Source organism: Heloderma suspectum, chromosome 4 (genome assembly GCF_057233095.1).
Source record: "Heloderma suspectum isolate Gila_16-S chromosome 4, 16-S_ref, whole genome shotgun sequence".
Taxonomy (NCBI): domain Eukaryota; kingdom Metazoa; phylum Chordata; class Lepidosauria; order Squamata; family Helodermatidae; genus Heloderma; species Heloderma suspectum.
Window position 1 is genome coordinate 231646698 of NC_139461.1, and position 23702 is coordinate 231670399.

At 44.3% G+C, this 23702-nt stretch overlaps 1 protein-coding gene across 2 annotated transcripts in view; it reads left to right on the top strand.

Annotated features, from left to right (window-relative positions):
- The first annotated feature begins 523 nt into the window (after positions 1-523).
- LOC146348202 (cytochrome P450 4A6-like) overlaps positions 524-23702 on the top strand; it is a 35912-nt gene continuing 12733 nt past the window's right edge. For both annotated transcript variants that reach the window (XM_084852576.1, XM_084852575.1), the window contains exons 1-8: positions 524-825; positions 6486-6627; positions 9657-9701; positions 11454-11581; positions 12128-12258; positions 12356-12510; positions 14533-14639; positions 16675-16865. In XM_084852576.1, the coding sequence (XP_084708702.1) occupies positions 637-825; positions 6486-6627; positions 9657-9701; positions 11454-11581; positions 12128-12258; positions 12356-12510; positions 14533-14639; positions 16675-16865 (1088 nt within the window). In that variant the 5' untranslated portion in view covers positions 524-636. The remainder of the gene's footprint in view (positions 826-6485; positions 6628-9656; positions 9702-11453; positions 11582-12127; positions 12259-12355; positions 12511-14532; positions 14640-16674; positions 16866-23702) is intronic.

Genomic DNA, 23702 nt, shown 5'->3' on the forward strand with positions numbered 1-23702 from the left:
TATTGGTTGAGTAGCCCCTACCACTCAGACGATGTTCACTCCAACCTACCCACCCCACCCAGAAGTAAGTTATGTGAAGCCACCTAGAATAGTGTGATGTAGACCCTCGTGGAGCCCTGCCCAGACCAAAAGCAGGTCCTACAAAAATGTGGGTGAGCCACTCCTCCCTTCTCCTTCCATTGTCATGGAAACGGGGCCCTGGATGAATGTCTCTCTGCAATCCTATGCACGCTGTGATTAATTCCTATTGGATTCAGTGGGACTTACTTCTGAGTAAATATGCTCAGGAATGGTATCATCTTACCCATATAGGCTGCAAGGCTTAAATATTTGAATGACCCGAACGCTTAAAAGTTGGGGCGGGGGAGTTGTTTTGCACATTGCTTTTCACTCTGGTTTAATTAGTTAGGACATTAGTGAATAACCTTTGTCCCTCTGCAATGCATGCAGGGTAGATTTTTTTTTCTCCATTGTAATAGCAAATCCTTCTAGGTGAAAAGGCAAAACAGCACAGAACTGTTGCCTAAGAAGGAGGCGTGAGAGGCATGCTGAAGCAGGTATTGATTGCCAAAACTCTGTGCACAGAAATTGTAAACACACAAACACTGCTGGAAAGGGATCGGAGCCTGCAGCATCATGCCTTCCATGCTGGAGAGAATAGTAATCCTCTTTCTGCAACTTCTATACCTATTCATTGGGTTCATCTTCACGTGTGGGCTGCTGAAAGCCATTCAGTTGTACTGGAAGAGAAAGAAGCTCCTCAAGATTTTCAAGAGTTTCCCAGGCCCTCCAGGTCACTGGCTTTATGGCCACAGCAGCAGGCAGGTAAGGAGGGTGGCTTGGGGAATGGGGATCACTGAATTCCAGCCATTAGGAGCAAGAATCAAGCAGATAAGATGCAAAAGATGGCAGGACTTCAGCCTGGTAGGGTTTCCTCCCGTCCCCCCAGATGACAAGCTTCACCTGTCAAAATCCCCTCTTCTACACAGGTATTGGGGGGGGGGAATACAGGGGCCCTGCCCTCTTCTCCTCATGTGGAATATTCTGGAGTTATTTTAGGGGGCCCTTGTCCCAGCTGGGTTAAAAAGCAAGAGAATCGTGATTCTCAATGCAAGAGACAAGTGTGTCAAAATGATAATGGAGTGAGTAAGAGGTGAGTTCTGTGGTTGTCCACCAACCTCATTGTGTGGGAACATCACCCAGGCTAGATTTCATCAGATTTAATGAAAGCATATTTTCTTTGTCATCTTTTCCTCTGTGCTTCTGTTTCTGAAGTGTGTTTGTTTTCCACGTATATTTTGGGCTGAACTTCAGGAGCCATGGCCAGGTTGGTTTGTCATTTTTTAAAAAGCTTTTTCACAAATACATTGTGTAATATGGTAACAGCAGAATTAAGCAAATGCAAGCAAGGAAGAAGCAGAATGCTAGCTGAGCCTGGGAAAAAAGAAGGAGGCCATAATCAGCACCCCCCCCCAATAGGTGACCATTGCAATGTCCATTTCACCTGAGGCAAGGCAGTGCGCTTGATTAAACTAATGGATTGGGGGGGCCACTGCATACTAAGTGGTTTGCTTGCACCATGCTTTCTGCCATTGCGGAGGATGTGGAACAGACAAAGCAGCCTCAGCTGAGGACACAGTTAGGACACTGCTTCACCCTCACTGCACCTTCCTCCATCCAGGAAGAAGAAGCACCCTTGATACAAAGCACCAGCTGGGACTCCAGCCAGTGCTTCATGTTGGGGAATGATGACATCAGGGCATGGCCACACCCCCTTACATCATCTGACCCACAGAAGGCTGCGTGGGGGGCATCTGGTTCCCCCACCCCAACTCAGTTCCCTCCCCTGCCATGTGACAAGTTTTCCCAATCCTTGTTGTTTATTGACCTGTGTTCTTTGCTAACTCTGTATGTTATTTGCCAATGTTTCCCTCAGCACCTGGCGTCTTCTGTTGTTGTTTTTCATGCCCCTGCTTATACTCCTTCCAATTTTATAGCCTTTTTATTTGTATTTGTATTCATTAAAAATACAATAATAATTTTAAGCACAAGCAACTTTTCTTCTCTTTCAGAATCAATCAAACCTTGATTTTCAAAATGTTCATTCTTTCCTGACTTCTTTTATTTGAACATATCCAGTTAATTTTGGTGTAGCTGCCATTTTTTAAGCCCTACGTGACCATTATTTGATATTGGGAGCTGTAGTTTTACTTCAGTGGGGAGCTTATGTTAGTAAATTCCATATTAGATTGTAATCTCTCTCTCTCTCTCTCTCTCTCTCTCTCTCTCTCGCTCTCTGTACAGAATGGTATAATATGCAAACCGCTGCACTTCTAAGCCCCCTCCTCCATTCTTAGTTCTTGCCTGTCTCTTAATTCCTCTACCAGGGTCCTTACAAGCTCAACAGAAACATGCTTTTGTTTTATATCATTTTCGCAACAGTCAAAACTCCAAAACAGTGAAGACTTGGACTTTAAATAGGCAATTTCTGCTGTTCTTCATTCTTCACTGTGTAGTGCAGGGGTCCCCCAGTGTGGCGCCCATGGGCACCTCCAACAGCACCCACGAAGCTCTCCCTTCCCTGCCCCCTTCAAAAAAATAGGTTTAAGAAAACCCTTGGAAAATGTTAGGGCAGCTGCCTTTCTCTCCCTTTCTAGCCTCTAGCCTTGCTCTTTATCTACCCCTTTGCCTTGCTATTTCCCCCTCCCTCCCAGCATCTAGCCCTCGCTATTTTCCCCCACCTGTTTAGCTCACTTTCTCCCCACTCCGAGCTTCTAGTCTTGCTCTTTCTCTCTGCTCTACCCATTTGATAAAATCTTCGGTGTGCTTTCTGGGAATATCTATCAGTCACAAGCAACCCAATTTGTCAATGGGTTGGATTCAGAGTAGCACTTAGCAGAGTTTTGCTTGCAGAGGATGAAAGGGGTGGAGAGGCAAGCTTCAAGAATTCTGCCTGCCTCCTGAAGCCCCCTATGCCTCCTGGGAGGCAGTATGAGAGGGAATACAGGGGTGGGGGGAGAGAAAATCACTGCAGATTGCTTTCCCACCCCCTTCCTCCTCTGGGGACCCTCTGCTGGATCCTGATGCCCCCAATGAATGAAAGGAGCCCTTCCATTTGTGGAATGGCCAATCTGGATCCAAACCATTGTCACACTGACGTTTCAAAAATTTAACACCAGATAGCTTCTCCTCCAAGACAATAAACAAAACCTTTCCTGTTGAAGAAAATTAGTACATTTCTTTTGTATTTATTACATTTATATCCTGCCTTTTCCTCCAAGGAGCTAACGGCAGTGTACATGGACCTCCTCCTCTCCATTTTATCTTCACAACAACACTGTGAATGTCCAGGGCCTAGCTTCCTCACCTTAGGACAGGCTGACAGAGATGTAGATCCAGTGGCTTAGCTTTATTTAAATGCAAATCAGGTGACACAGATCACACTTCAGAAGTCACAGCAGTCAAGCTTAGACATAACAAATCAGTTAACTCAAGAGCTAATGGCCCATGTCTTAGATTAAGGAACAGTACAGAAGCAGGTCCATAGTCATAGTCAGAGACTTAACTCTGAGAACAACATTAGGGATTCAAAGCACTTAGAGATCCAGGTTCACGTTACAAGATTCAAAACAGGATATGGTTCACAATTCAAGAGGAGTCATGGCTAGAGCCTCAGGCAATATAGAGACATTCCCAAATGCAGGATCCCCATGCTCAGGAGGCCCAAGCTGACTTGGGTTTAAGGTACAAGAATAGTTTGTGGCATGGCAGAGTCCCCACTCATTGGAGTAGTTCCTTTTACATGATTGGCACATGGCAGTGATCCAATATGAACTATGTCAAGGATTCACAGAATAACCAGGCTAGTGAACCCCTGGCCAAATAGGGACATTCCCAGATTCAGGGTCCCTACACACAGGGGTCTCAAATAGGGCTGTGCACAGCCCCCCCAACCCAATTTGGAGGCTGATTTGGAGCATTGGATTGGGCCCTGATATGCCTTGGACCAATTCAGACCCAATCCAACCCGATTTGGACCCCGGATCTGAATCAAGATTCAGCAATGCAAATTAGTCCAATTTTACATTTTCCTATTGACTTGCATTGGAAAACAGAAATGGCTATAACTTTTTTTAGTTTTTATGATAAATGTAATTTGGAGATCTGGCAGACCCTATTGCGCTGATTGAACCTGCCAATTTTCAGACAGATAGGTCCAGTTGTTTTTGTGGTAGCCACAGGTAAAATTTGCTTTTTTCCCAGAAAATCTGTCAAAGCAAAGAACTATAATTTTATCATGCTTCCATATAAGTGCACAGAATTTGGGGACATGGTAGCCACTATGGAGGTGAAAGAACCTGCCAAACTTCAGACAGTTAGGTCCAGTGGCTTTTTTTGAGCCATGCATAAAATTTCCTTTTCTCAAAAACTAAACAAAGGCTAAAAAAAAACTTGTCAAGCCACAGAGGGGATTAGGGATCCTAATCAGAAGGTGTTCAGAAGATCCTAATCAAAAGATGGAGGTAGTTGGTTCATGGCAAACAATAATCCAGAGTCTATGAAAAGTCCAGCATTATATTTCATGGCAGGTTTTAATGATACAAAGTTCAAACAGACAAGGGTTCAAATTGGATAGAGAGTCCAAGGAAGGAAGTGTTTCAGCAGCTCATATGATAGGAAATCCAACCAGAATGGGTTTCAAACAGTAGAAACAGAGTGGCTGTTCCCTGACAGATAACATCACAAAGTCTTTGTTTACCAACAATTTCTAGTTTAGAGTTTCCATGTTACAAGATTCTCTGGAAGCATGAACAGTCAGACCAGGCAGAAAGTGTTTGGCAAGAAAGACCAGGTGAGGAAGGGTTCTAGGCAATAAAAGGAATTGATACAAGCAAAGCTCTCATGTGTGCATAAGCATATAAATAGTGGTGTGGCTTGTAGCCCATTATCAATTAGTCTTTCCTGACAAAGGATTTTAGCCCATCAGCTAGCATTGCAGTAAGACAGGGCATTTTTGCTCTGCCCTCTTGAGCTGACACTGAGAGCTGAGGCACCCCCCTAAATTGCTCTCCTTCGTTTATGCACAGTTCCCATAGATTTCCCAGGTAATAAATCAGAACCCAGCTCAAGGCCAGAGTTTCATCCCTTCTTTCTCCTGTAAGTAGCTGAGACGTTGGGCAGACCCGGCAGAGAAGGCTCCCATGGCTGCTAACTTCCCACAGCTGTACTGGACTTACATTATGCTTACTAAATCCGAAGGAAACTTTGGTTCGGAGGCTGCAAGGCCTACTGGGCTGGGGCAAATCCCAACAGTGAATTAAGTTAGGATGAGAGTTAGTAACTGGCCCAAAGTCACCCACTGAGCTTCATGGCTGAGTGAGGACTTAAACCTAGGGATGTACGAAAGTCACTTACCTGTAACGAAATTTGATTTGCGGTGGGGAGGAGGCGCTCCGTCCCTCCCCCCCAAATTCTGGCTGGGGGGGGAGGTGCTCCGTCCCTCCACCCCCGAATCCTGGCTGGCTGGACCGCAAATGGCGGGGGCCGTAGCTGCCGCCGTTTGTGTCCCTGCAGTCAGCCGTGATAGGCTACGTAAATGTTTACGTAGCCTATCACGGCTGAGTAAAAAAAAACAAAAAAACCCGTGCATACGCAAATGGCACGCCATTTGCGTTCCTTATTTTGGCACGTCTAGTCTACGTAAACATTTACGTAGACCATGGCGAAAATAAGGGGAACGCAAATAGCGTGCCATTTACGTATGCACGGTTTTTTTGGGTTTTTTTACTCAGCCGTGATAGGCTACATAAACATTTATGTAGCCTATCATGGCATTTTTTTAAAATCTAGCCGTGATAGGCTACGTAAATCTTTATGTAGCCTATGCCTATCACGTTTTGTTGTTGTTGTGTTTTTTTTACTGGAAATGGCGGTGGCGGCAGCCGGTCGAAGACTGGCCGCCACCGCCGCCACCAGGAGGATTCACCCAAGGTAAGTCCCATTCCGGGGGGGGGGGGGGAGACCGTTTCGCCACCAATTTCGGGGGTGCATTCGGCCTCCCTGAGATTCATGGCGAAATTCTCTGACATCCCTACTTAAACCTGGGTTTCCCCAGTCCTAGTCCAACACTCTAGCCACCCCACCACACTGGCTCTTATTACTTTTAGTAATGGTGCCTCTACTTTTCTTTAACAAGACACCACTTGGGAAAGGACAGAAATGAAAAAACTGGGAAGAATTATGATGTTGTATGATTACATCAAATAAGGCCTACCATACAAAAATAGGTCTTTAAAGACTACATCCAATTTTGAACACTATTCTTGTCTTTCATGTGGGCATCTTCTTGCAAAGCCATATTCACAAAAAAAGGTCAGTGATCCAAATGTTTATGGGGAGGGGGGAAAAACCTGTCCCACACGTTATTTACACACTCAGGAAGTGATTTCATAAATGTTTTCTCCTTCCACTCTCTATCACTGTAGGCACATCGAGGACAAGAATTAGGCAAGTCCTTGGAATGGGCAGAAAAATACCGCTATGCCTACCCTAGATGGTTTGGTGGCTTTATGGTTTCCTTACTCATTAGCCATCCAGATTATGCCAAAGCTGTGTTTGGTCATGGCGGTAAGCTTATTACATATCTGTGAGATTTTCCTTATTGATACTCTCATAGCACAAGCATCGACTCCTCTTCCAAGTTCCAGCAGGAGGCAGAGGGGGTTATGGTTCTAACTATCTCTTTTTTATCTGAGAGTAGGGTTGGCGGAGAATTTCTCCATGAATCTTCGGGAGGCCGAGTGCCAACACATTCAGCCCCCCGAAAGTGTTGGGAAAATTCTCCGCCGGCCCCCTGCCCCCCCCGGGATGGGACTTACCTTCGGCGAATGTCCCTCTCGGTGGCGGGTCCTGGCGGCGGTTCAGTGGGGGCGGGGGCTGGACTCCCGACCGGCTGCCGCCGCCATTGCAAAAAAAAAAAGTAAGGTAAAAAAAAAACCACACACCCGTGATAGGCTACGTAACGATTTACGTAGCCTATCACGGCTAGATTTCCAAAGTCAGCCGTGATAGGCTATGTAAATCGTCACGTAGCCATTCACGGGTGACTTTGAAAAAAAAAAAAAAGCGTGTACGCAAATGGCGGCAGCCCACGGGCGCCACCATTTGCGTTCCTTATTTGGACAGGGGTAGTCTATGTAAAGATTTACGTAGACTACGGCGAAAATAAGGGAACACTATTTGCGTTGCCCTTATTTTCGCCGTAGTCTACGTAAATCTTTACGTAGACTAGATGTGCCAAACTAAGAAACGCAAATGGCGGTCCCCATGGGAGCCGCCATTTGCGTACGCGCTTTTTTTTTTCAAAGTCACCCGTGATAGGCTATGTGATGATTTACATAGCCTATCACGGCTGACTTTGGAAATCTAGCCGTGATAGGCTACGTAAATCGTTGTGTAGCCTATCACGGGTGTGTGTGTGTGTGTTTTTACTTTTTTATTCGTGGCCGGGTAGACGAGACGCTCCTACCCGGCCTGAATTTCGCTGGTGAGGGATGGGGCGCCTCCCCCCCCGGCCTGAATTTTGGCCGGGCGAGGTAGGGCGCCTCCCCTCCCTCGCCTGAACTTCGGGGGGAGAACCGAAGCGCCTCCCCCCCACCGCGAAGCAAGCTGCGGGACGATGTAAGTCCCTTTCGTCCATCCCTATCTGAGAGCCAGTGATGAGCCTGGCTCATCAGTGAGACAACTTAAACTTGCATTTCTTCTAGATTGTTCTGTGATGCTTTTTCAACACTTAGCTACTGTAGTGCTGTGCTAAAAAATTCTTCCACATATTTTGACCGTTCTCATTCAATTTGATAGAAAAGAAATTCAAATAAATTCTCATGGATTGGGTCTGGGGTTCTTGTGCTTGTTGTGCTGATGAGGTGGCTGAGGCAATGGAGGCTGGTAGCTCTGATTTCGGTGGGGCTGTGAATCCATTCAGGGCTACAGTCAGAACCAGCCAGAACTCTAAAGGAGCTATCCAAGGTGCTGATCTGGAAAATAGCTTCAGCACCTTGGATAGCTTCTTTAGAGTTCTCGCTGGTTCTGACTGAAACCTTAAATGCATTCATGACCCCACCAAAATTTGAGCCACCAGCCTCCACTGGGCTGAGGAATGTGTATGTATGCCCTGCCCGTCATTGTACAATCATCTCTCCAGCAGTCTGTAGCCTCCTCAGCTTCCTGCATTTCAGCTAAAGTCCAGGGGAAGACAATTCCTCCCACATGGCTTTTCAGATCAAGAAGGGCAGGCAGCCTGGGAGGCTGTAGAGCCATGGAGAGATGCATAATAGAAAGAAAACACACACACACACAGCACACATGGCCACATCACAGTGATTAGGTAAGCTCAGAAACATGACCGAAATAAACTATAAAATGCTCTGAATATGAGGTGGAAAAATGGAAGCCTGTTTCATGGGGGAACAAAACATTCAGGAAATCGGAGGGCAGATTTTGGCACAGCACTAATTCCACCTCTTCCCTGGAGCTGGACACAACACTGTCCCACTCACACCTGCTATAAGGCTTGCAGGGAAGAAGCAGTATTATCAGCACCTGTGTTGGAGGCAAGATGTATCCACGGTCACCCCTCAGAAATCTAACAGCTGGAAGACCCTGGGGAAGCTACTGATTTTTTTCTTGTCTTACCCCCTCGCAAATAAAAGGCCACCTTCCAAATTTTTCTCCAACTGTTCTCCACCTTTTTTTTGTGTGTGGTGGTGGCCACCTTCCCTCTCCCCCTTTCCCGATGCCCAGGAATGAAACGAGATATGTGGCATTGCGGAGCATGCAAAATTGGGGGGCCATGCTGCCAACGCAGTTGCTGCCATTGCCATTTGCCATGGCAGTGCAAAAACAAATGCACACAAACTCTTAGGACAATGAAGAAAAAAGCTGAACACAGGAGGCCTGGAAAAATGTTAGTATGAACTGACTACTGACACAAGGAAAGATAGCTCACCGCATCCATTTCTGTGATTGCTGTGGCAGGGAAGTTTAGTGAAATTTTAGACAAGACTTACATCAAACTCTTGATGGGAAGTGGTAGAGCTCATCCTTTGCAAGCAGAAAGTTCAATCCCTGATATCTCCAGGCAGGGCTGGGAAAGTTGCCTATATGAAATTTTGGAAAGCTGCTACCAGACACCATACATAGACTGGCATGGACCAATGATGATGTGGAATATAGCTTCCTATATTCTTAGACTTTTCACTATTTGACAGGTAGAGGAATTCTAATTAAAAAAAGTAGCAGGTATAAGCTCTCTACAGCAGGCTATTCCTGATATAACAGTATATGGCAAGTTTACATTGACCCCACTCCTTTGCTATGAGACAGGATGTATAGACTGAAGTAAGAGCCACAACGTAATTAATGAACATATAGACCTGCAGTGGAACATAGCCAGAAGCTAAACACCTTCCAACTTAGTGAACTCAGTGAGGGGTTGATGAGGCCATCAGTGTCCAAGAGTAAGCCCCAATCACTAGCTATGACTGGTGATTATGGGATACCATTCTTCACCACTACAATACCACAGGGTGTGGCTTATCTTTGACTGGATCACTGAGCTTCTTTGTCTTAAGAATGTTTTCAATTTTATTTTTCAGACCCCAAGTCTATGTTCAACTATAGGTTCTTGGTCCCTTGGATTGGTAAGTAGAAAGATAAATTATCAACTCTGGTATATGCATTACAACCAGACTTTTGTAATATGTCAGGGGGCTCCTAGTGCTAACAGTTAAAAGGCATTGTGCAGCTGTTCCATCTTTTCCATCTTAATGGATTATTTTTTCTGGTAAGAAAAAAGACAAGAAGCAGTGGGAAAACATGGGAGGGCTACAAATGGAAGATGGTTTTTGTCTGGACCTTCTGTAAAAATTCTATGAATGGGGCAGTGCAATTGCACAATCAAAGCCTTGTCTGGAAATTCTGATGATCTTGGTTCAATCTCTGTCTCCTGACATTGTCCCCCATCAGTGTAGAGCTAAGACAAAGAACACTATCCATTCATCCCACTTTTTTGATCCACATGTTGGGGAGGTGGGGTTCCTCACAGTGTAGTGCCATTTTTAAAATATAAAGAACCTATACTGAAACTTGCCTTATTGATTCAAGGTCAATGATTCACAGTGCTGTTCACATTGTACAGTTCCAAATGGAATTCCATTCAGAAACTTTCTTTTATCTTGAGGGTGTTCTTAGGGCTCTTTGAGTTGAATGGTAGTCTAGAAATTTTAAATCAATATAACAAATCAGATGTGAAATTTGGAGGATCTTAAGTTTAAACCCAACAAACCCAACAAATGACAAACAATGTATTCCAGCCAAAAGTAAGTATTTTAAAGCCCCACTGGTTTCAACAGAAGTGCTGAGCACAAGATTTACTCTCTCCTGTTAAGTGAAGGGGACTTAAAAATGTTTGGCAAGATTGTGCCCCAGGCTTTTAGTTCTCATTTAGTCCTTTCATAGATGTATAAAAATCTGCAGACAGAGTCTGCAAAAGGCTGTAGGAGTGGTTCTTTGGCTCCCCCCCCCATACCTGCCTTTCTCTTGTGTCACTATTCCCACATCATAAAGTTCAATGGCTTCTCCTGGAATCTCTGCACATCTCCACAAGCCCTGATTCTGTACACATTTCAAAATCAGAAGTATCATAAATGTAATCATGGAAACCCTTCATGTTGCATAAACATTACACATGTGTATAAGTGTGATGTATGTATCAAACACAGATATACAAATCTGGATTTTCAGAAACAGACATTGATCTGATGCACACATAATGACAGCCCATGGGTTAAACAACCCATAGGCTGTTGGGGATGAGCAGGAAAGAATGCGTGTGCTGCCTCCCATGCACCTGCCATTTCCGCTTTTACTCAACATCCTATGATTGGCCCAGTTGTTGGTTGTTGAGCATGACATGTGAACCCTGAGTGCTAGGTTGTTTAGGCCCTAAACAACCCAGCACTCAGTGTTCACACATCACTCTCAACAACTTATGAATGGGCTGATCATAGGTTGTTGACTAAAAGCAGAAGTGGCAGGTGCATTGCAGGCCATAGCATGAGCATGTGAACCATCTCATTATGTGGCACACAGTATGAATAGCACTGATTTCTCATTCTGCTTCTAGAATAGTTCATTTGGGTTATAAAATTATGAACAACAGTAGATCCTCCGTTCAGGTCTTTGTCTATCGATTTATTTATCCGGCCCCTTGTCCCTGGACCATCCTTTCCCAGCGGCCTCCTCTCACCACTCATGGCAGTGTAATCTATCATGGACATGTATATATCTATAAATAAATGCTCATATAAGGAGGAGCCCCACCACCCAAATCCAGTGCCCCTTTGGGTGGGATATGAACTAAATAATCCATGGAATGGTTTTTGTGCCCACAGGAGAAGGGCTTCTGGTCCTAAGTGGGCCAAAGTGGTTTCAGCACCGCCGACTCTTAACCCCAGGGTTCCACTATGACATCTTGAAACCTTATGTAGCACTGATTGCAGATTCAACCAAAGTGATGCTGGTAAGTAGTACTGAGGGTGAGGCTGATGCTGAGGTTGCAATTGTTATTTCTCTCAGTTTTGGGGGAAAATAGTTAGGTGTAAGGTTGAATAAGGGACTGGTAAATGTTACAGTCTCCTAGTACTTAAATGCACCCGAACTTGCATGTCAGAGTCAACCTTCCCCAACCTGGTGCCCTCCAGAAATGTTGGACTACAACATCCATCATCCCCAGATATTAGTCAAACACATCTGGAGGGCACTAGGTTGGGGAAGACTAGTCAAAGTAATGAAATAACTTGCCATTTCTATCTGGACTAAGAGGAAAATGTTTAGCAAGAAACCACTGTTCTTCCCATCCAGCCTCTCTCTCCACACACACAGAGCAAATTGACATGATCTGCTAATGTTGTTCCTAAGCATAACAGTTGTTATTTATCACTCAATCAGCTTGTCTCTGACTGAAGTGTTCACGCGATAAGAAAGCTCTGATATCTGACTTGTGATAGCTATTCAATCATGCTAGTTTGGCTCTAGAATGTGAATTCACCTTTGTTTTCTGCGCCAGGATAAATGGGAGAAACTGATTGCTGAGGATGCCACCAAGTCTCTGGAGATGTTTGAACATGTCAGCTTGATGACTCTGGACAGCATCATGAAATGTGCATTCAGTTCCAAGAGCAGTGCCCAGACTAACAGGTTTATGTTGTTCAAAGTGTTTCTTTTAGCTATGCCCATTCTCATTTAAATGAAAGAGGGGATGATGATGAATATCTTGCTTGCCTTTTTTTTCCAGAGAGTTAGATCATTACATCAAAGCTGTTTATGACCTGACCTATCTGATATCTCAGAGAGTGCGTAACCCCTTCTATTGGAATGATCTCATTTATCGATGGAGTTCAGCCGGGCGTCGTTTCCTGGAAGCCTGCAGACTGGCACACCAACATACAGGCAACATCCCATATTCACTTTCGCCCCAACCCCCACTTCATTGACAGGACAACTAATAAATAGAAATGTTTGAAATATTCCTTTCTCTAGCCCTTTGAGAAGAAATTCGGAGAGTCATCATGTTAGTCTATAGTGAAAAAGAGAGAGAGGGGGAAAATACTGTAATGACCTGGGAAGTGAAAATATTGGGTTGGATCCAGATTGGCTGTTCTGTGAACAGAAGGGCTTCTTCCATTCACAGAACAGACTGAGACCTGGTAGAGGCTTCCCACTGGAGGATGGGGGCGGGGCACACAATGTTTGGCTGTTCTCCCTTCCCGCTGCAGTCCCCCATGCTGCCTCTCATACTACTCTGAGGAGATACACAGCCTTCTGGATGAGTTTTTCAGTGACTACAAGGGACTGCAGGAGGAAGGAGAGATTGGCAAAAATTGCATTCCCTATTTGCTTCAACATTAGCATATCTTCATCAATCTTAAGTCTAGATTCAACCCATTATATTAATGGGATGGGGATGAGGTATCCAAAGGGGCTTAAGCACATACCTATAACTCCCTCTGATTCAATAAGCTAAGGTGAAAATTATGTGTGTGTATGTATGTATGTACACACACACACACGTGTGCACACACACGCACGTGCACGCACATATCTCCAATGGAGGCTGGTGGCTCTGATGTCAGTGGGGCAGTAAATCTGCTCCAGGTTTCAGTCAGAACCAGTCAGAACTCTAAAGGAGCTACCCAAGGTGCTGAACCCTTTCCTTAAAACAGGTTCAGCACCTTGGATAGTTCCTTTAGAGTTCTGGCTGGTTCTGACTGAAACCCAGAGAGGACTCACCACCCATTGACATTGCAGCCACCAGCCTCCACTGTATATATCTCAAAACTGATAACCTTAGCGGCACAATTATCCGGGGTCATTTCTTGGAAGCTTGCAGATTGGCACATAAGCCAGAGCACTATGTTAATCACTGAAATGAGTTTTAGGCACTTGATTAGTGGACATACAAGAGGAGGCTGAGTACAAAAGGTTTAGTATCCATCGCAACAGCCCAGATTTTCCATTCCCAAATGACCATATGACTTGAGCTTGAAAGTATAACCATTTGACCAAGGTTAATAAACAAAATTTGTTTTGTTGAAATTGGAGCTGCAAAAAAGTTGTAACTACTTGTTCTGTTCATGATTTAATTCAGTGGTCACAATCTAAAAAACTCTTTAATAGTGGGCAATGGACTATCTTTCTTTTTTTCTAATAGCAACTTTTCACATTGTGTCAGAAACTGATTTTAAAGCTCCCCTGAGTTTTCAAACTGGTGTATTAAATAGTCTAGGTTCTTGATCCTGGTCACCACCATCCTATCAGAAATCCCAGAAGTTACAAACTTTTAGGTTAACATGGTGGATGGGTCACTCAGTGCCAGTGCCAGGTTCTGGGGGGCCCCATTCCCTGAGTGTGCCCAACTTGTCCTTCTTGGTGCATCTGTTGCTGCTGCCCATGTACTTACCTCTCTCCTTGGACCTAATTGGCACCAGCTACCAGAGAGAGAAGCCAAGACAATGGAGGTTACTGCTCCTTCTCCTTACTCCTCTCACTTCGCACTTGCTCACTTAGAGAGGCAACTGAGCAGACAGCAACAACAAAGAAGAGGAGGAGCAAGGCCAGGAGATTCCAATGTAATGGGTCCTCTAGTGGATCATGGGCTTTGGCAAACGTCTGAAGATGCCAACCAAGACCATTGCCACAGGCCCAGGGTCACTCCATATTTCTTGAGTGGCTTCTGACTTATTTGGAGCCCATCACTATTGGATGCAGGAAACTGTGCTACAAGAATCAGTGTTCTAACTTTTCCTCTGCCTTGTTGCTGCTCAGCTATAAAACAGCCCTAGCACTTTGCCAAACACCATATTCCTGATTTATGGTGGACAATGCAGCTGGTTCTTCTGATTGTTGGGGCAGGGAACATCGTCACTGTAGATTACTAAAGCCTCAATGACTTAACCCTAACATTCATTACAGGTAAAGTCATAGAAGAAAGAAAGAAAGCATTCCAGGAGGAAGCAGAACTTGAAAAAATTAAAAAGAAACGGTACTTGGACTTTTTGGATATACTTCTTTGTGCCAAGGTAGGAAACTTCAACCCTAATGCAACTGACACTTTTTGCTTTGTGCCATCATAAGACACATGTACAATACTAACATTAGCTATCCTACAATGTCATCATTTTTACTTTGTATGAAGTACAGCATGTATCAATGTGAAATTATTAACAGGGATGCTTCTGAATTTCTCCTCTTACCAAATTTCTTCCTGGGTTTTGGAGTTTCAAATAACCTGGTCTTGTTTCCAAAGTGGAACCAATTCATTAGGAATTCTCCATGGTACAATTTTTTTATTTCCAGTTTTGTATACAGAGGAGCTGTGCAATGCATGCACCATTTCCCACAGGTTTAAATTCCTTCATTTTCTCTATTTCTTTCTGCCCAATCTATATTACTGATATGCACATGGGCACTGATAAAACAGAAGAAAAAAACCACCTTGATGTGATTGTATGTACAACTGTATCAAAATATTATTTTTGTGCAATGTACAGGAGTGCATGTGTGCATCTGTAAAACACTGCACAAAAATAATCTTGATTCTGTCATATCTGTGATAACAGCAAGATTGCTTGGGGGGCAGTGTTTTATCAATGCACATCTGTGCATTAGTAAAGTACAGAAGAGGGAAGATGCAAATGAACTGAAGCAAATTAAGCATGCCCCAATTCTAGAATTGATTTTAGACATTCCCTTAGCTAAACCTGAATGCATGCCAGAGTGAGCCCAGGAATGGAACAGGGGCAATGTACTCATGCCTAATGATTAACTCTGACACTCTTAAAGAATTTTTTTAAATTAATTTTATCAACACTAAGTTCTTTACATTTTGAGGATTCTATATGGCCAGGGCACAATTTCTGTTCCCAGTCAATGATGACTAAGAACATAGGAGTATCTTTCACCCATTAAACAAGCCATGTGGAACCCGCTTCTCCACATGAAAAAGCAGGTTCTTTTGTCACACAATGCCTGCAGGGTAGATTTATGTAAATACTGCAAGCACTTAGGCTGTTGCATGTGTCTTTTCTATTCTACCTAACTGGCATTCCACTGGAAAGGAAGGTTCCAATTAGGTGGCAAAGATCCATGCCATTGGCTCTGCCAACATGCTTGTGATACTTACACACAACAGTTGCTTGGGATATCACCCAAGTAGAAGAGGCTCCCACAAGCTCAATGTGCATGGGAAGAACTGCATAGTCTCCCTGTCATCTGAAACTTTCTTGGTCTCAGAACACATACTCAGGTAGGAGCTGGGTTCTCAAAATGATAAGGAATAATTTAGGCTCCGATCTTCAATGAAATGTGCTTTCAGAGAAATGTGCCTTTCCACCACTTAGCACAGGCAGGCCTCCATCACTTTACTTTCTTCTCCCTCATAAGCTTCCTTTTTTTAATCCACCTTCTCAGATTAGTTTGTTCCCAGTTGCCATGCTGCCTTGGCACCTGTGGTCCCATTCTTCCAAAAATGTAGGGAAAGTTGGAACTAGTGGTATGTTAAATGGCTTGAATAGCAGGAGGATGAGTTCATATGCACAATAGCACCTGAACATGGAAGGTAACACTCCACAGAGTTCTCACTTTTTCATATTATGTCAAGATGACCAGTGTTTATTGTTGTCTCTCTCCTATTTCTTGAAAAACAAAGAAATCTACAATAAGAAATATCTCATCCCAAGCTCTAAAGCAAATGAGCAAATTTTAATCCCTGATAGACACTGCTTGTTGTTGTTTTTTTAGGATCAAACTAGAAGTGACAGCAGTAGTTCCAGGTTTTAAATTATGGAACAGGCCCAATGACATAGGAAGAGTTTATAGAAACATAGAAAGAGTGTCTGAGCTTAATAGCAAAGGAGTTTTGTGGCTGAAGAGTGCTGAACTTTTGCCGCCCCCGATCAGTGGCTATTCTTCTCAGGCATTTTCTTTTCAACTTGTGCCTTTGGTCCACCTGGATTAAGAAATGATAAGTAAATAGGGCTTTTTACAAATCTTTCTCATGTTTAGAGATGAACATCTTTTAATCTCTTAACAGCATGAATCTCCTTGTTTCATCAGGATGAAAATGGAGTTGGATTATCTGATGAAGAACTGCGTGCTGAGGTGGACACTTTCATGTTTGAAGGCCATGACACCACAGCCAGTGGGATCTCCTGGATCCTACATGCCATGGCTCAGAATCCAGAACACCAGCAACGGTGCAGGGAGGAAATAATGCACACTTTGGGGGAACGAGACACAGTTCAGTGGTGAGAGTTTTAACGTAGTGTCTTTGTAACTGGTTTTTCTTTAATTTTATGGAATACTTGAAGGGAAAAGATGCCTGTCAAGATGGAGAACAGCCATTCCAGCACTGGCCCCACAGGATAGCTCACTGCCAATACACCATCTGCCTCCTTTTACTCTCTTTCTGCCATCACTCACCCCTAGTTAACCAAAACTGAGGTGGGGGCAGTGAGTTTCCTCCTGTCTCTCATGGTGTTTTCTTTGGAGCAAGAAGACAACCAGCAAAGCTCCTCATGTCCACCGGCCAAGCAATTAACCCATCTTCCCTTCCATCTATCCATAATGTAATTGATAAAGGATAGTCCAAATGGTCCAGCAGATAGAAGGGACAAACTGACCCTTGAAGGTGGGTTTCTACTAGAGTTCAGCCCAAAAGTTCAGTTGAGTCATGTTTTTTTAGAATAAAAGAGGATAATGACAGATAGCAGAGAGTATGCACAATAACATAAGAAAATTCCTATACTAGGAAACAGGTCTACTTATAGCCATAACTGAATAATCTATCAGACCGAACAGACAGAGTCCTGGCTTTAGGCAATCATTCTCACATTGGTCAAAGATGGATAAAAAGGACAACCCAAACTGGGTACTTTGCCATATTTTATGCTGTTTAATTGTGTGGCCATGATGATGATGATGATGATTTATTACATTTCGATACTGCCCCATAGCAGAAGCTCTCTGGGTAGTTTACAAAAGTTAAAGCTAATTGACAGCTATGAAGAAATTGACCAGGCAGCCTCTGCTCATGTATACAGAGGATGCTCAAGGAAAAGTTTAAAATCTGTGCAGGAGTTTAACTTAGGAAGGTGAGAATTGGCAAGGATGTGGCTAATCCTCTCCTGTCAAACCACCTTGTGTAGCTAAAGGAGATACCGAATGGGATGTGACTGGAAGAAGTACCCCAGATGGATGCTGCTATTCGAGCCGTTATATGAAAGGTTTGAAATGCCAGGCTTGGCAAGTCCAAGGTTTGTCACAATACTTACTTTCTAATTCTAGGATTAGAAGATCAGTAATAGGGCAATCCCCCTTCATGGATCACTGCCTTGTTGTGGCGAAGGGGCTTGCGTAACTCAGTGAAGCCATAAGCTATGCCGTGCAGGGCCACCCAAGACGGACAGGTCATGGCAGAGAGTTCTGACAAAATGTGGTCCACTGGAGAAGGAAATGGCAACCCGCTCCAGGATTCTTGCCAAGAAAACCCCATGGAACGTATCACAAGGCTAAAAGAGATGACGCCGGAAGATGAGCCCCTCAGGTCGGAAGGTGTCCAATATCCTACTGGGGAAGAGCAGAGGGTATTTCCAAGTAGCGCCAGAAAGAGTGAAGCGGCTGGGCCAAACCCGAAAGGACACTCAGCTGTGGATGTGTCTGGTGGTGAAAAGAAAATCCGATGCTGTAAAGAACAATATTGTTTAGGAACCTGGAATGTCAGATCAATGAATCAAGGTAAGCTGGAGGTGGTCAAACATGAGATGGCAAGATTGAACATCGACATCTTGGGAATCAGCGAACTAAAATGGACAGGCATGGGCGAATTTAATTCAGGTGACCATCATATCAACTATTGTGGGAAAGAATCCCTTAGAAGAAATGGAGTAGCGCTCATAGTCAACAAAAGGGTGGGAAAAGCAGTACTGGGGTACAATCTTAAAAATGATAGAATGATCTCAGTACGAATCCAAGGCAAACCATTCAACATCACAGTAATTCAAGTCTATGCCCCAACCACTGAGGCCGAAGAAGCTGAGGTTGATCGGTTCTATGAAGACCTACAACACCTTCTAGAACTAACACCAAAAAAAGATGTCCTCTTCATCATAGGGGATTGGAATGCTAAAGTAGGAAGTCAAGAAATCACTGGGATAACAGGCAGGCATGGCCTTGGTGTACAAAATGAAGCAGGACAAAAGCTAATAGAGTTTTGCCAAGAGAACACGCTGATCATAGCAAACACTTTTTTCCAACAGCACAAGAGGCGACTCTACACATGGACGTCACCAGATGGTCAATATCGAAATCAGATTGATTATGTCCTTTGCAGCCAAAGATGGAGAAGCTCCATACAGTCAGTAAAAACAAGACCTGGAGCTGACTGTGGCTCAGATCATGAGCTGCTTCTTGCAAAATTTCGGCTTAAATTGAAGAACGTCGGGAAAACCACTAAACCGTTCAGGTATGACCTCAATCATATCCCTGATGAATATACAGTGGAGGTGAGGAATAGATTTCAGGGATTAGACCTGATAGACAGAGTGCCTGAGGAACTATGGACGGAGGTCCGTAACATTGTTCAGGAGGCAGCAACGAAATCCGTCCCAAAGAAAAAGAAATGCAAGAAAGCCAAGTGGCTGTCTGATGAGGCTTTACAAGTAGCTGAGGAAAGAAGGGAAGCGAAAAGCAAGGGAGAAAGGGGAAGATATACCCAACTGAATGCAGAGTTCCAGAGAATAGCAAGGAGAGACAAGAAGGCCTTCTTAAATGAACAATGCAAAGAAATCGAGGAAAACAACAGAATGGGAAAGACTAGAGATCTCTTCAAGAAAATTGGAGATCTCAAGGGAACGTTTTGTGCAAAGACGGGCATGATAAAGGACAAAGAAGGCAGGGACCTAACAGAAGCAGATGAGATTAAGAAGAGGTGGCAAGAATACACAGAAGAACTATACAGGAAAGATCTGAATGTCCCTGATAGCCATGATAGTGCGGTCACTGAACTTGAGCCGGACATCCTCGAGAGTGAAGTCAAGTGGGCCTTAGGAAGCATTAGTAACAACAAAGCTAGCGGAGATGACAGTATTCCAGCTGAGCTATTTAAAATCCTAAAAGATGATGCTGTTAAAGTGCTGCATTCAATATGCCAACAAATCTGGAACACTCAACAGTGGCCACAAGACTGGAAAAGGTCAGTTTACATTCTAATTCCAAAGAAGGGCAATGCCAAAGAGTGTTCAAACTACCGCACAATTGCGCTCATTTCACATGCCAGCAAGGTGATGCTCAAAATCCTACAAGCTAGGCTTCAGCAGTATGCGAACCGAGAACTACCGGAAGTACAAGCTGGGTTTAGAAGAGGCAGAGGAACTAGAGATCAAATCGCCAACATTCGCTGCATCATGGAGAAAGCAAGAGAATTCCAGAAAAAGGTCTATTTCTGCTTCATTGACTACGCTAAAGCCTTTGATTGTGTGGATCACAACCAACTGTGGCAAATTCTTCAAGTGATGGGAGTACCAGACCACCTTACCTGTCTGCTGAGAAACCTGTACGAGGGTCAAGAAGCAACAGTAAGAACCAGACATGGAACAACCGATTGGTTCAAAATTGGGAAAGGAGTACGACAAGGCTGCATATTGTCACCCTGCTTATTTAACTTATATGCAGAGTACATCATGAGAAATGCCGGGTTGGATGAATCACAGGTCGGAATTAAGATTGCCGGGAGAATTATCAACAACCTCCGATATGCAGACGATACCACCCTAATGGCAGAAAGCGAAGAGGATCTCAAGAGCCTCTTGTTGAGGGTGAAAGAGGAGAGTGCAAAAGCTGGTTTGAAACTCAACATTAAAAAAACTAAGATCATGTCATCTGGCCCTATCACTTCCTGGCATATAGAAGGGGAAGAAATGGAAGCAGTGACAGATTTTACTTTCTTGGGCTCCAAGATCACCGCAGACGGTGACTGTAGCCATGAAATTAAAAGACGCTTGCTCCTTGGGAGGAAAGCTATGGCAAACCTAGACAGCATAGTAAGAAGCAGAGACATCACCTTGCCGACAAAGGTCCGTCTAATCAAAGCTATGGTTTTCCCAGTAGTAATGTATGGCTGTGAGAGCTGGACTATAAGGAAGGCTGAGCGCCGAAGAATTGATGCTTTCGAACTGTGGTGCTGGAGAAGACTCTTACGAGTCCCCTGGACTGCAAGGAGGTCAAATCAGTCCATCCTAAAGGAAATCAACCCTGACTGCTCATTGGAAGGACAGATAATGAAGCTGAAGCTCCAATATTTTGGCCACCTAATGCGAAGAGAAAACTCCCTGGAAAAGACCCTGATGCTGGGAAAGACTGAAGGCAAAAGGAGAAGGGGACGGCAGAGGATGAGATGGCTAGATAGCATCACGGATGCAATGAATATGAACTTGAGCATGCTCCGGGAGAGAGCGGAGGACAGGAAGGCCTGGCGTGCTATGGTCCATGGGGTCACGAAGAGTCGGACACGACTGAACGACTGAACAATAGGGCAATCACAGATGCCACTTTGTCATTTCCCTTTCTCTCCTTTCCCCAATACAAATACTAGCAGTGAACCCTGACAGACTTCCTCTAATAGGATATAAAATCCTAAGTACTTCCAAGTCGAAACTGAAATGATGTGGGGAGTATTAATTTTTCCTCTGTTTCCATCAATCCAGTTTTTACAAGATGAATCAGCTGTACAACTCTGGGATCCTGCTGGTGTTTTCCCTACTGTCAAACCCTACTCAACATTTAGGAGAAAGTCTTCACATGCTTCCATGTGCGACTAAAAGTGTTCATGTTGGAAATGAATTGCACTATATACTTTTATCATATAAAATCAAAAGGTTATGTGCTCAAAATATAGGGTTGGATCTAGAGAAAGTCATTCACACTTTGAGATCAATGGGCACAAGTTAGTCATGACTAATGTAGGCCCCGTTGATTAAAAAAGGACTAAATTTGATTAAATTCCTCTGGATCCAACCCACAGCTTCCAAAACATCTAGAGACCTATTCAAGCATTTCATACCTATGGGTACAGAATGCGTGAAAGAGGTAGTGAGAATGTGTGGGCTGGCCCCATCCCTGGACGCCAATACACATACCAGCCACACACCCCTGCCACCACATGTTCAGTGTCAGTCTGAAGGGGCCCCTATGCAAGTACAGATGCATACACATAGGGCTCTTTCCACAGGGATGGGAGATCTATGTGTTTGCATCTGTACTTGCATAGGTCCCTGTTAAAAAACTGAGGTAAAACTGAGGTAAAAGTTTAACTTATCTTTTATTTCAACCACTGAAGGTCTGAAGGGGTTAACGGCAGGGGGAAAAAAGTATGCATTTTACTCAAGGCTTGTGCCTGAGGGGAGTTACATTGTAAATATGGTGTGCTGGCAAATTGGCAGTTACTGTTACCACTAAGAGGTGAAAATGAAACCAGGTTCTCTTGATTTATAAGGGAAGGTAGGAATGAAATTCGTACCACCTGACTGGGGAATAATTGGACGTTCTAAAGATGCCCATTGGTCAAAAGTTTACACAGAGATGGGGTGACAGAATGTTGGCCACCCCAAAGCTGATTGGCTGGAGGTTCCTGACTAGAATGAATATAAGGAGCTGTGGAGTGTCCGATAGGAGAGTCTGTCGGGAGGATTCTGACCAGAGAGTTGCTGGATGAGGTGTCTTTGTGAGAGGCTGGGGAGCCTGAAGAAGACATCAGCCAGGAGGAAGAGCAGCTACAAGACCAGGGGGCTAGGCTGAGAGCACATGAGGCAGAAACTCTGCAAGTCGTTTGCAAATGGGGAGAGGAAGACTCCTGGAGCAGCCTCTGGAGGAAAGAGCTGAAGGCTGAGTGACAGCTGCTGGTGGTGTTCTAGAGACTGAGCTGGACCACAGGGAGGACTTCAGGAGAAGTCTGGGGAACAGCATTGAAGGTTTCAGGTGGAAGTCAAACCCAACCAGGAAGAAGACCGCCTTAGTTCCAAGCCCTCATTGGTAGGAATGTGTGAATCCACTCCCATCCAGGTTCACTGGATGCCCGCCCAGCCCCTGCCCCTACTCGCTGGTCCCTGGACCATGCTCCCACCTGTCTTCAGTGAGCAGCCCACAGTCACCCCAGCAGCCTTTTGAAAAATAAAATGGCGATTGCAAAATGCACATATTTGTGTAGGTGTGAAAATGCGCATTTTGCAAATGTGTATATTTGCATATGCATGAAAATGCACACTTTTGCAAAAATGTGCATTTTCACACATGCAAAATGTGCATTTGCAAAAGGCGTATTTCCACATATGTGCATTCACAAAATGTGCATTTCTGCACATATGCAAATATGCACATTTTTGCGACTGTCATTTTATTTTTCAAAAAATGGTGGCTGCGGAGCTCAGTGAGGCCACCAGGTTGAGTGTGGGCTGCTCAATGAGTGCAGGCAGGAGGTGAGTGGGGGCAGGGGCATGGCAAGTGGGGCTTGAGGGTGCAGGCGGGGGGGAGGCGTTCTGCCAGATTCCCAGATGGAATCAGGCACCCATGCCATCCCTACTCATTGGTAGGCCTGTGAGTTAACTGGGGTAGAGCTTGATAGGGGAACTGGTTTAAGTTTGGTTAGGGATAGGAACTGGGGCTTCTAACACCCGATTGGTGGTAAAAGTAACAATATAGGAACCATATTTAAAATAGTAACAACATTCTTAAAATGATAAAATCCTCGCTTTCTTTTTAATCAAATACTATATATCTTTGTTTACTTTTCTGCAACCTCTTCTCTGTTTTGTCTCACACCTAATGACCAGCTACTTTAGGGGAAAAGCCATATGTTAAATAAAAGGGCTGTAGTTTAATGGTGGCAGTGGAAGTGAAGGGAGGGATTACCCAGTGGTGAGGGGTGATCCTCCACATTTGGGGATAGGAGTGGGTTTGCCATAGTGGACAAGTCTCTCCCACCCCAAGTCTCAGGTTCTCCACAGTACTGTTCAGATTGCAACTGAACATGCAGTGGCAGAGGCTAGTGCATGCATTATTGCTACTCCCTTGCATGTCCAGTACCTATGGGT